At 43.8% G+C, this 12,044-nt stretch overlaps 1 protein-coding gene across 1 annotated transcript in view; it reads left to right on the forward strand.

Moving 5' to 3' along the window:
- Myo16 (myosin XVI) overlaps positions 1-12,044 on the forward strand; it is a 356,137-nt gene that overhangs the window by 269,863 nt on the left and 74,230 nt on the right. The window contains exon 28 of the mRNA XM_028766338.1: positions 9,770-9,866. Within this exon, the coding sequence (XP_028622171.1) occupies positions 9,770-9,866 (97 nt within the window). The remainder of the gene's footprint in view (positions 1-9,769; positions 9,867-12,044) is intronic.

Consider the following 12,044-nt stretch of genomic DNA (forward strand, 5'->3'; position numbering starts at 1 on the left):
AAACATGATTTTTTTAAGAAAATCATGAGTGACACCCAAAAAAAACAGCAGAGACCATGAATAGAAGATAAATGAAAAAAGTCACAATTATCATGTCACCTGGTATGTTTTGGGGAAATAAGAAGGCAATGTAAATAGTGTCAAATCTCTAAAATTGTGGTGAACAATATAAGGTCAGACTCCAGGAAGAAGTGCCAAGGATATTTGTATTTTTAGAAGTGAGCCAAGCATCAAAACACAGTGTGGCAGAACCATAGCAGGTACTGAGAATAGGCTCACATAGGTGTACACACAGCCTAGTGACTGCAGTGGCTTTAGTGGTGTCCCCACTGGGGCACCATTTTGGCTTCTTTTGACCGTGTCTCACACCTTCCTCTGGGGAGGTGACCATTACTCATGCCATTTAGGCCTGTGTTTAGAAAGGCAAACGTGCTCCCTAAAAACAAACAAACAACAACAACAAAAAACTAGATCTAGTGCACTGTCCTCTGCTGTTTGGGGTACATGGTCTTTCCTGACTCTTGTTGGTCTATGCCTTTATGAATGAGATATCTTCATGAGCATTCTTGCTATATTGATACGATTTATATGATGAAATAATATATAGGACCACAAGGTAACTAAACCACTATTAGTTCAATTAATTACTGCCTGTTCTGCAGACTATTCAGTTCTAGGTGAGAGCAACTAATTTGGTCTAACATACAATTACTCGTAATTCAAGCCAAACTATCTTCTTCAGATACCACACTATACAGTACCCTGTCAGATGTGTGTAGTTGTGATTATCTTTTCTACATTGGAGTGAAACTTCAAGAGCAGTCTATTTATAACAAAGAGAACTTGTATTTTGTATAAATTTATCCTTGAGCATGTTTCAAAGTACATTCAGACATTCAAAACCAGACTGTACATAAAAACATTTCTGTTTAGTAGGTTGCCAAAGCTGCCATGAAAATGTAATATGTTGAGCTTTTCATAGTATAACTAATATATATTTATATGTATTATGAAAATAACGGCTTTTCTTCAAAAGAGTTAAGCAAAGCATTAAGGAAGAAAACCATGAGAATTCAGCATGGAAAGAAGAGAGTTGTGGATGGTAGTCATTTGCCTGAGCATCTGGAAATTAAGGACTACATTCTTCTTGCTGAGTGAAATGATCATGAGACGGTGAATTTGTGTGTGTGTATGTGTGTGTGTGTGTGCGTGTGTGTGTATAAGGTATACAGGTGAGAAATGGTAGAAGACTGTGTAGGACAGATGGAAAGATTTTACAAGCAAAGCACCCTTGTGCTATGAGGAAAAGAAAGCCAGAAAGAACTGAAACAGGAACAGTGGGATGTTCACAGTGTACCTGTGAGTTGTAAGGTTTAGAGAGAGATAGTCCAGCACATAGTGTGGACTCTTTATGATACAGGCACACAATGTGGACTCTTTATTGTACACAAAAAATTCTGAGCTTTGGAGGATGCTTCTGATGTGAAGAGTTGCCCTGGTGGGCACAGAAACTGCTTTGCCTAGTTAAAATAGAACAGCATTTTACAGGAGCACAATGACATTCCTAGATCTTCAGGAAAAATAACAAACTCAACTGGGGGGCTCTGCAGACAGAGGGAGAAGGAGACGGGAGAGCCTACTGTTTGCATCAGCACAGAGGAGCAATATGTTTAAGCTAGGATCAAGTTGACATTCATAAAGACTTTCAGAAGATACCAGGACACTTTCTGGAATCTTAACATCTAGGTAAAAGCAGAGGACTACTTTTAATGCAACTATATTTTCATCATGCCATAAAACATGAAGTAGTTACCAAGATAGTGGATAGTTTTAGATCAAGGAAAATTAGGAATTTTAAAGGTTGAGTAGGATCAGCAATAATGAAAATCAAATGTTTTGTTTGAAGCAAAGAAACTCATCTTCAATATGGTATTTCTTATTAAAATATAACCTATACAAATAGCGTAGTCCAATAATTATAGACATAGAAATAAAGAGACATTACTGAACACAACACTCCCCAGAGCAGTGAGTCATTCACTAAGGACGGTGTGTCTAAGAATCCGCCCCTGCTGGTATATAAAGATTCCTCACATCAGATTTCTGCTTCAGAGAGTGAGTAGGAAGCTGAAATGACAGTAAATAGCCTCTCTCTCACAGGAGGAGAAAGGGCTCTCTCTTAGAGAGAAATAACCATGCTGCAGAGGGCTCTGAAGGCAAATCCAAGAGTTTGCATGTTGGCTTGCCGCATACCTAGAGCCACCAAAGTTTTCTGTGAGATGAGTAAGTTCAAGAGCATTCAAGAGTATTTAAAAGGGTAATATTCAAGTTGACTCCAAGAGCAGGCTGGGAATTGGGACAGAGTTAGGTAGAGGACTTTGTTCACCGTCATCCTATGCTAGAAAGACTGGCCCTGGGAATGTGAGATGTGTTATCTTTCTTCTTGAACCACATTAGACATGTTTTATAAAATAAAATACACAGTTAAACATATATGAAATGGTTAAGATTTGTTTTAAACAGATTATTTAAGTCATTGAACTTTTCTAACTATTAGCCATTAAACAGGACCTAAAGTAAAGCTGTAAACAGGCTTGGTTACACTTTGTGCTTTTGTCTTCGGGAATAAGTTGTTGATGATGTGTCTGCTAGTCCTCGAAAGAAACAGCCTGTGTGCATGGATGGAAACTGTGTGGGAGAAATGACGTGTGTACATGTCTTGGGATGGAGGTTCTTCAGGGACATCCATAACTTGGTCCTTTCACTCACTGAGTTGGGGATGTAGGAAGTAAACTCAATGCCAAAAGAGGAAACTGTAGGAGACTCCTGTCTAGAAATGTGAAATTCACCGTGTACCTTGGGCAACAAGTCCCCTAGGCCTGGACTCAGCCATTCCAACAACCTGTAGACGTGTGAATCGTCTGTGATGGAAGCTTTGGAGTAAAGGATTCATCAGGGAGTATAGACCTGTGAGGACTGATCTGGAGAATTATGAAGATACAGAATATCAGATGAAGCCCATGGCCAACACTGACATGGAGGTGGACAGAGGATGGGGCTGCGGAGCCTGGGGCAGAAGGAAAGCTTCAAGAGTGACCTAGAATCCGACAACAGAGCACATAGCATGCAGTCAGCAGACCCACACCATGGCAGCCTCCAGCTGATGAGAGACATGAAGTCACAGGCCCCATCCCAACCTGTAGAGCCAGACCTGCCTTTCTTTTTTTTTAAATTATTTATTTATTTATTTATTTATTGAACATGAAATGCTTTTTTATAGCATGTTTTACAAGGGGAGGGGGTAAGAGGGGCCAGGTGGTGGAAAAGTACAAAATCTTCTTGGCCTGTGCCTTGAAACATGTCATGGTCTATACGGTACACTGCCTTGAATTATGATCTACCTGCTGTTCTTCAGAAGATATGGTACACTGCTTGAGTTATGGTCTCCCTGCTATTCTTAAGAAGACATGGTACTCTGCTTTGAGTCTATCTGCAGTTGCTAAGCAGGATCTTGCAGTTGCCAAGCTTCAGAGGACCTTGTGCAGGTGGGGAAAGGTAGGGGGTGAGGGTAAGGGCGAGGGTCCTGGCTTCTGGCATCTCCCCCTTCTCTGTTTAGTTAGAGAAGGCATCTTATGATCAATCCCAACTATGTGAATTTTGAATTTGGATGTCTAATTATGGGGGGTCTTAGACAAGTTCACAACCCCAAAACACTGATGTGAGACAAGTCACATCGATGGTCGAAGGCTTTAGGCTGTCGACGATGGGCAACATCAAGGGACTCCGATGTGGGTGAAAGGAGGGTGAGAGCCCTGTCTTAGGCCATGTAGGCTGCACCCACTCCCAGCACCACGCACTCCTTTTCGGCTGCATTGGGTGGGCCCCTGGGAAGTGGACCTACAATAATCCCGTCATTGGGCTAACTCACAGCCATCCTAGTCCCTTGTAAATGTTCAATTTACCAATCATTTGTCAGTTTGCAGACCCGCCTTTCAAGATGCTCAAGATGAGTAAGCAGACTGAAACTTTGGACTTTGGTTTACTGGTTTACTCTGGATCTCAGAAAGCCCAGACTAATCACCTCTTTGCCACCAGCTCTGTCTGTCATCCATCTCTTCCTCTCCTAGACCATGTGAAATACAGAGGTTCAACTAGGCAAGGTCTACAGGCCGAACCCACATGTGACTCATGGAGAGTCCCTCTAGTGATCTGTGTACAGTGGCTCCTATTAATCCTCTCTGGGGACACATTTTCCCTCATAGTGTCATTTTGAAACAACTTTTCCATATCACCTGTGTATAGCCAGAACCCTTCCTGCGTCCTTTAACTGACACACCCTTTCTCTTGGTCAAGCAGAGACATGGGAACCTAACATTCTTCTTTAACTTACCCATAGGAGAAGCAGTTATTCACTGTATTGTCGAGTACAGAAAGTGAGTGAGTTAAATTAGTTTACACTGGGGATTCAGACAGCGGATTTGTCTTCAAGTTCACAGGGATTCATGGACATTCAAAGGGTGATACTGCTTTGTGAGTAAGATTAGCTCCGTGCTCATTTTTCTTCGTTTCATCAAGGCACAGAAAAGTGTGACTCACATGAACTGTCCCAGTTATATATTTTATATATTTTTCTAGTTATATATTTTTCTTTATAAGATCTATTACAAAGTACTGCCAGAAACACACAGTGCTCCTAAAATTGCCCTTAAGGAACAAGGAGAGTTTCACAGGATTCCTCGTTACCTCCGTTCTAATACGGCCCCCATACCACCCACACCGCTGTTCCTGTGCACACCACCCACACCGCTGTTCCTGTGTTTGTCTGCCTCCACAGCCCACATTTCTGAAAAAGTTCCCGAGAACTAGAACAATAATTGGAGCTTTAGGAGTCATCAATGACAATCTTGTTTAATCCTCTAAAATCTGTCACTTCAAAGCAAAAAATATCCTAATGTCTTCCTGAGGAGCATCCTGACGGTGTGATTCACAGATGTCTTGCTCTTACAGCGGTCAGAGTGACATGTGCATTTTTGTCTCAGATAAGAACACTGTGACTCCAAGTCCTCTTTTTGTCTAGCTAGTGAGAGATAGTCGTGCAGAGGAGGTGGGACCAGACCACTCACAGTGGAGAGCTTAGTCTTTGGACTGAAATCTATTGAGTCTTGATGTGAGATTCAATACAGCACACCTCAGTAGCCATTTGGAGAAGACAAATGGCAGTCTGGGCCAGGAGTGTTTATCCAGTTAGTGGCTAAACTGATGCTGGCCATACAAAGACCTGGCTCTCTGGATTCCTGCTGGGGATCCTTAAGCTTCTACCCTTTTTAATCCCTGGCATCATGGAAAGCAAGAGACTAAATCTAAACAATGTTTCGGGAAGAACTCCAAAGTACCAACAACCTTTTGAGTTGAGTAAATACTTTCAACTCTTTTGGTAGAGAAGTATCACTGGGTGCAAATGCAGCGTCTTTTGAAGACAGAACAAATAAGTAGGAGAGACAAGAGCTGGTGTTCTGTTAGACAGTGACTGTGCAGGGGAAAGGATTTGGAGTACTCACTACAAAGAAGTGACCAATGTCTGGGAAAATGAGGATTTTTTTCATCTGATTGCGGAAATGAGCGCTGACATCAGTTATGAAGGGTGACTGAGAGTTGATCAGCAGACGAGCAGCAAATGCCGGATCTTTCCAAGCCCAAATGGTCCATAGCTCCACCTGCTTGCTCACCCTTTGCGTACTCCAAAAACTCACCAGAACAGCCTACTGTCCAGACTTTTTAAAAATTAACTTCATAAAATTCAATCCAAAATTCCAAAATTATTTCACGAATTTAGACTTGAGTTTCTAATCTTCCAGCATAGCCAAACTGCACGCATACGTGCACATGCACACATTCGTCCAGGTTTTTCCTAATATGCCCTTCATGGTGTGTTAATACCTCCAGGAAGTTACCTTCCCTCCTCTCTGCCATATAGATATATCTCCAAGGACCTTTCACGTCATCTTTTACCCTTCAAGATGCCCTTGGAAAAGAAGTTGGGAATCTTCCCTGAACATATCTTGATTATACCTCTAGATCCCTGTGCTCCTTGTGTGCAATGCAGTCATCAGAACATGTGTTTTCTCAATGCTAACATCCCTTAGTAAGCCATCAGCTCCCCGAGGACAAGGATTGCCTACCTTGTTTCCCCAAAGCCCAGCATAATGTCTCAGATAAACCTACTCTAGTGTTTAATTGGTTTTAGGAAATGTCACTCTTCATTACCTTCTGCCCAAGACCCTGTGAAGCCAAGGCTGGGGCTAGAGTTCCTCCTGCTCTGTCTTTCCCTGGTCTTTTCCAGGTGTTCTGCTCCCATGTACCAGGTCTCTCTGGGATTTCAAGTTCTATCTCATCATGTACTGTCTGGAAGATCCCTGTCCAAACTTGGGTTTGAAGGTTCAATTTTCCACCATGAATTGAGTCCCTCAGACTGTGATGCAGAGAGAAGTAGCTTCCTCCTTTCCCATGGCCGCCCCATAGAGTTATTCTTCAGAGCTTAGAGTCTGGACCAAGTATTCTTCATGCCTACAACCAAAGTCAGCCCACAGTTAAAGAATAAAAAGAGCCTGAGGTATGGAACATGGAGAGGACAACTGACCCCTCGTTAGCCTGACACACAGAGGCATCACTAGTAAGTCACAGCCCTTCCCCACGATCTCACATTAAAAACATAAATGACTTCAAAAGTCTCTCAGTCTTTACAGATTCAAACACACTAAAATTCCAGTCGTTTTAAAATATCCAGTTTCCTAAAATCCAAAGTCTTTTAAAATTCAAAGTTTCTTAACTATGGTCTCCAGTAAAATTCTTTCTTACTTGAAGAGGGAAAAAATTGAGACATGAAGACAGTCAAGATCAAAGCAAAATCAAATTCCAATTGTCCAATGTCTGGGATCGAGTTAAGATTTCCTGGGCTCCTCCGAGGGGCTTGGGTCACTTCTCTAGCTCTGCCTCTATAGCACACATAGGTTGTCTTCTAGGCTCCAGCTGGTTCCACTCCACTGCTGCTGCTGTTCTTAGTGGTCATTCCATGGTACTGACATCTTCAGAATACTGGGTCTTCTGTTGCAGCTAGCCTTCACCAACCGCCTTTCATAGTGGAAGTCCCAACCTTGCTGCACGACCCTTTCAGTCTTGGGCCATTGACTGCTATTAAGTTTGCACCTTTACCAAAGGCCTCTCCTGGCCTCTCACAGTGCCAAGCCTCAGCTGCTCTTCATGACCCCTTTATGCCTTCAAAAACAGTACCACCTGGGTGACTCTTACACATTACCAAGCACAGCTGCAGCAGGAGGTACAACCTTGCTGGTCTCTGGAACATAGCTTCTCTGTTCTCTCAGGAAACACTTCCCATAACATTTCACATCAGTGATGCTGATCTCTTCTTAATCACCGATAACTTTTTAGCTCTAGTTAACCAGCATCAGTTGATGTTCCCGTAACATAAAGGTTTTGCTTCAGTGATTCTGGTATCTTCTTAATCACAGCTGATTCTTCTGCCCCAGTTAACCAGAACCACAGAATCTTAAAGCAGCCCTGATAGAGATTTTAAACTTCCCACTGAAGCATCACAGGCCAGGGCTCCACCCTCTGCACTGATCTCAGTAGTCTTCTGTTCCAGGCTCCCAGAGAACAGCCCACTGAGCTCTCAACACTCAATGGTTCCTCTAGACCAAAGTTCCAAAGTCCTTTCTGTCACAGCAATGTCCTCACTATGCTGGTACCAATTTATCTTAGGTAGGGTTTCTATTGCTTCAACAAAACATCATGACCAAAAAAAAGCAAGTTGGGGAGGAAAGGATTTATTCAGCTTACACTTCCAGATCATAGCCCACCGTTGGAGGAAGTCAGGACAGGAACTCAACCAGGGCTGATACAGAGGCCATGGAGGAGTGCTGCTTAATGGCTTGCTTCCCACATGGCTTGCCTGGCCTGCTTTCTTATAGAACTCAGAACTACCAGACCAGAGATAACACCACCTGTTGTGGCCTGGGCCCTCCCCCATTGATCACTAATTGAGAAAATGCCTTACAGCTGGATCTCATGGAGGCATTTTCTCAACTGATACTCCTCTCCCTCTCCCTCCCTCCCTCCCTCCCTCCCCCCCCTTCCCCCCTCTCCCCCCCTCTCTCTTTGATGACCCTAGCTTCTGTCAGGCTGACACACGAAACCAGTCAGTCAGTACAGTGAGAGAAAAAGAATTGCAATGAAACAAGGGGAAACACGGACACTGCTCGGAAGCATTGTGACTGCCTCAGATTCCAAATGACTGAGAGAAAACTAAATGAGGTCCGTGGCTGCTCAACCCAAGAGCTGTTAGGAAGGGAGTGGAGAGCTCTCTGCACTGACCTGTCTGGTCATCCCATCTGTCAGGATGCAAGATCAGGGCCACACTAAAATGGTCATTCAGTCAGACAATGGGCCACAGTTAGGAAAGACCTCACTGGGAAGCTGGAATATACCAGATGTGTTGAGAGGTGCTTGGGGTGGGGGCACATAGACTCCTCTAGCCAAGCATTCTGAAGGCAAGCGTGACCAATAAACCTGTCCAATACTAATGGTGTGGGCATACGTGCCAGCCTCTAGTGTCACTGATGTGTGGTGTAGACTGAGTGCTGCTATCACTTTTATGTCCCCTACTCATGCTTGGGAACACACAGTTTAATCTTCTCAGGTTAGTGATAGTTGTCTCAAGTGCCAAGCTTATGATTATGATAGTTACAGGGACAGTATTTTGTCTCCACGTAGCAGAACACCTCTACACTTCCTGCTAGGACACAGCAGGAACTTCCACAGTTATCCTTACCTGCTTCCCCAGATGTCTTGGAATACTTGCTTTGTGAGGGACCACCCTCACACACTCCTCTGCTATGTCATTCCTCAGACAAGAAGTACAACACACAGTTAAGATAATTTGTAAATCACATGGCTGTAGCTTGCCATTCTGGCTTTAAGATGCTTTCTGGAGCAGCAGTTTTTACCAAGGGTACCACATGCAACCTTCTTTGCCACTGGTGTAATAGGATAAACTCAGATAGATGCTCGTAGTGCTTTCAACAGAAGCTGATTTGATGTCTTGTTGGAATTCCTTTATAAAACGTAATTGTGGAGACTCATATCCATGGCACAAGTAGTCTTTGTGGAAACATCTGTAAAACTGGTGCTCAGAAGTGTTCTTCTGGAGTTTCTCTGTTATGCTGAAGTTCGTTAACCACAGAAATATAAATACTTGGTGCATAATAATACACCGTGTCATCAGGGGAAGGATTGAGACAGCGGGTGGCACCATGTTTGTTTGTTCTTGGCTTGTTTGTGGGATTGTTTTCTTTTGTGCAGTACCAGGTTCGTCTTCTGCTGTGCGTGGGAAGAACAGGAGATGAAAATCACCCCAAAGAGATGAGAGGTCCTTATATGGGAGGGTTCAATGGGGGCACTGCTATCTTTACACAGAGTCACAGAGAACTCCATAGGGCAGCCACCGTGTTAGCAGTGCATAGGTATTTCCACACACTGGTGATGATTCACATGCTGCCAGTTAATGCCCTGTAACAAATTGCTTTAAATTTTGATGAAATAAAATGTGCTATAAAAGAAGAAATAAATACCTTGGTTAATTTCATTATTTGTAGTTTCCAGTTCTCCGCTCTAAGAATCTCCTGCCCGACCATTTTCCTTCCATCCCTCTGATGTCATATTGCTGACAAACAAGGCCTTGCTGTTCTTGTTATAGATGGGAGTCCACAAAGTGTTCCTGAAGTACTGGCATGTGGACCAGCTCAGTGACCTGTGGCTCCAGCTGCAAAGGAAGATTGTAACTTGCCAGAAAGGTAAGCAGCGGACATGGGCGCTCAGATCTTTTCAGTGTGAGTTTCCGAACCACTCAGTGCACCTCTGCGTTCAACTGTCAGCAGGGTTAGCATCACAGTGCACTTCCCAACCCGCTCAATGACACTCCATCAAAGCAAGTGCCTCATGGGGTCTGGGGAAGCTGTGCTGCTTAGTTTATTGCATACTAGTTCCTGCATAGGTGTTTGCAGGTCTCGCATGTCTTATTGGTTATATTATTCTATATGAAATTATGTAAGTTCTTACCTCGGTCATAATTTGGAGGAGGAAATAAACACATCTTGACAGTTCTGCATGGCACAGTAGATCCTGCATAGTAGATGGGTCTGCATAGTATCTCACTGATTGCCAGCGGCAGTGTTCTCTTTAGGAAGCACACAGGACATGAGATTGTGCCTGGTGATGTGCAGTGGGAAAACTCACCTGGCTCCTGGCTGCAGCCACAGTGCAGGTCCCTGTGGAACCCAGTACAGATCTCAGCTATGCCCAAATCAGCCAATTGCCCAAACAGCATTTCTGTAACTCTCTTTAAGCCCTGGACAACCCTCGACTTTGTTTTCCTTTAGGCAGTGATGGTAATATTTGCTGTGACTTCTTTTATGGCTGTTGGCATCCATTTTATTATAACGTCGGGAGAAATTTAACTTTGAGTGTGTTTTCTGTGCAAATCCAAATGACTGCTAAAAACATGCATTGTTACAAAACAGCTGTTCCTCACATGAAATTAATGCAATCAGTACATGAGAAAATGGGATGTGTGTGTGTATGTTCATGTCTGTGGACATGCATCTGTGTGTGTGTCCGTGCACATGCATGTGTGTGTGTACATGCCTGCATCCCTGTGAGTGTATATTTGTGTGCATGTGCATCTGTGTGAGTACACATATATGTGTGTAGGTGTACATCTGTGTGTGTGCCTGTACATGTATATGTGTGTGTGAATACAAGACTATGTATGTGTGCACAAGCATTTGTGCATGTTTGTGTGAGTACACAGCTGCGTGTGCACGTGTGCATGTTCATGTGTGTGTGTGTGAGAGAGGGGGGGAGTGCATGTGCACACGCAGCAACTCTTTTGTGTCAGCCTGAAAGACAAAGGTAAATATGTGATTGCTTTCATCCTCACCTTGTGCGACAGGGTCTCTCAGCAAACCTAGAACCCACCAACTGGCTAAGATGGCTGAACAGCAACTCCTCAGGGTCCCCCTGTCTACTTTTCTGGACCCCCGGCCATCTACCCTCCCAGTGCTCCAAAAACCAGCTTTTCCACATGAGTCCCCATGCTTTTTCTAGTAACCATGTCACCCACAGAGCCGCCTTCCATGAAGCTGCCTCCTCAGCCCTCTGTAAACAGGTTCTAATGTGTTCTGTAGTTTAATTCATTGTAGAAAAGTACAGGAAAGAGAAGCTAGGTTATGCAAAATTTCTTAATTAGCACATGTCTGGGATGTATTTGAAATTTTCTAAAACCAGGAAACCTGCTAGAAGCATGCTATATGAGCCCCCTCCGCTCTGTCATCCTTCCTGTGTGGATCCTGTTAGGCTGAAGCCTTGGGAGAAATCTCTGGTGAGGCCCCTCAGTCTCTGATGTAAAAAAAAAAAAAAAAAAAAAGTCCTGCCAGATACAGAATTTAACATGTACAATTTAAATCTTGACCAAAGTTCAGAACCTTGTTCCAAGTCAGCATCCATCTTGTCCACTTCAGGCCCGCCCCTTACAGAACCATGAGAGAGAAAATATGGTCCTGGTCTCTGTCTCTCAGATGCCTCCTACTTGTGCAGGGCCAAGAGGAGAGAGGAGGGAGAGGGAAGGAGGAGAAGGAGAAAGAAGAAAAGAAAGAGAGGAAGAGAGACAGGGAGAATCAAGAGGAGGAAGCCATGGGGAGAAGAAAAGGAGGAAGAGGAAAAGGAAGAGGAAGAAGAAGAGGAGGAGGAAGAACAAGAGGAGGAGGAAGAGGAGGAACAGAAGGAAGAAGTGGAGGAGAAGAGGAGAAGGAGGAGTGCAGTAAGAACTATAGCAGGCATATTGTGACCCAGCACTGGTATTCCTTGCTGGGGCAGATTCAAAGTATTCTTTACATGTCCTTGATGTGTTTATAAGAAGATAAAGAGTGAGGGGATGTGTTCGGTGGAGGTGTGGTGAGGTGTAGGGAAGGGGG

The sequence above is a fragment of the Grammomys surdaster genome, unplaced genomic scaffold (genome assembly GCF_004785775.1).
Source record: "Grammomys surdaster isolate TR1022 unplaced genomic scaffold, NIH_TR_1.0 167, whole genome shotgun sequence".
NCBI lineage: Eukaryota > Metazoa > Chordata > Mammalia > Rodentia > Muridae > Grammomys > Grammomys surdaster.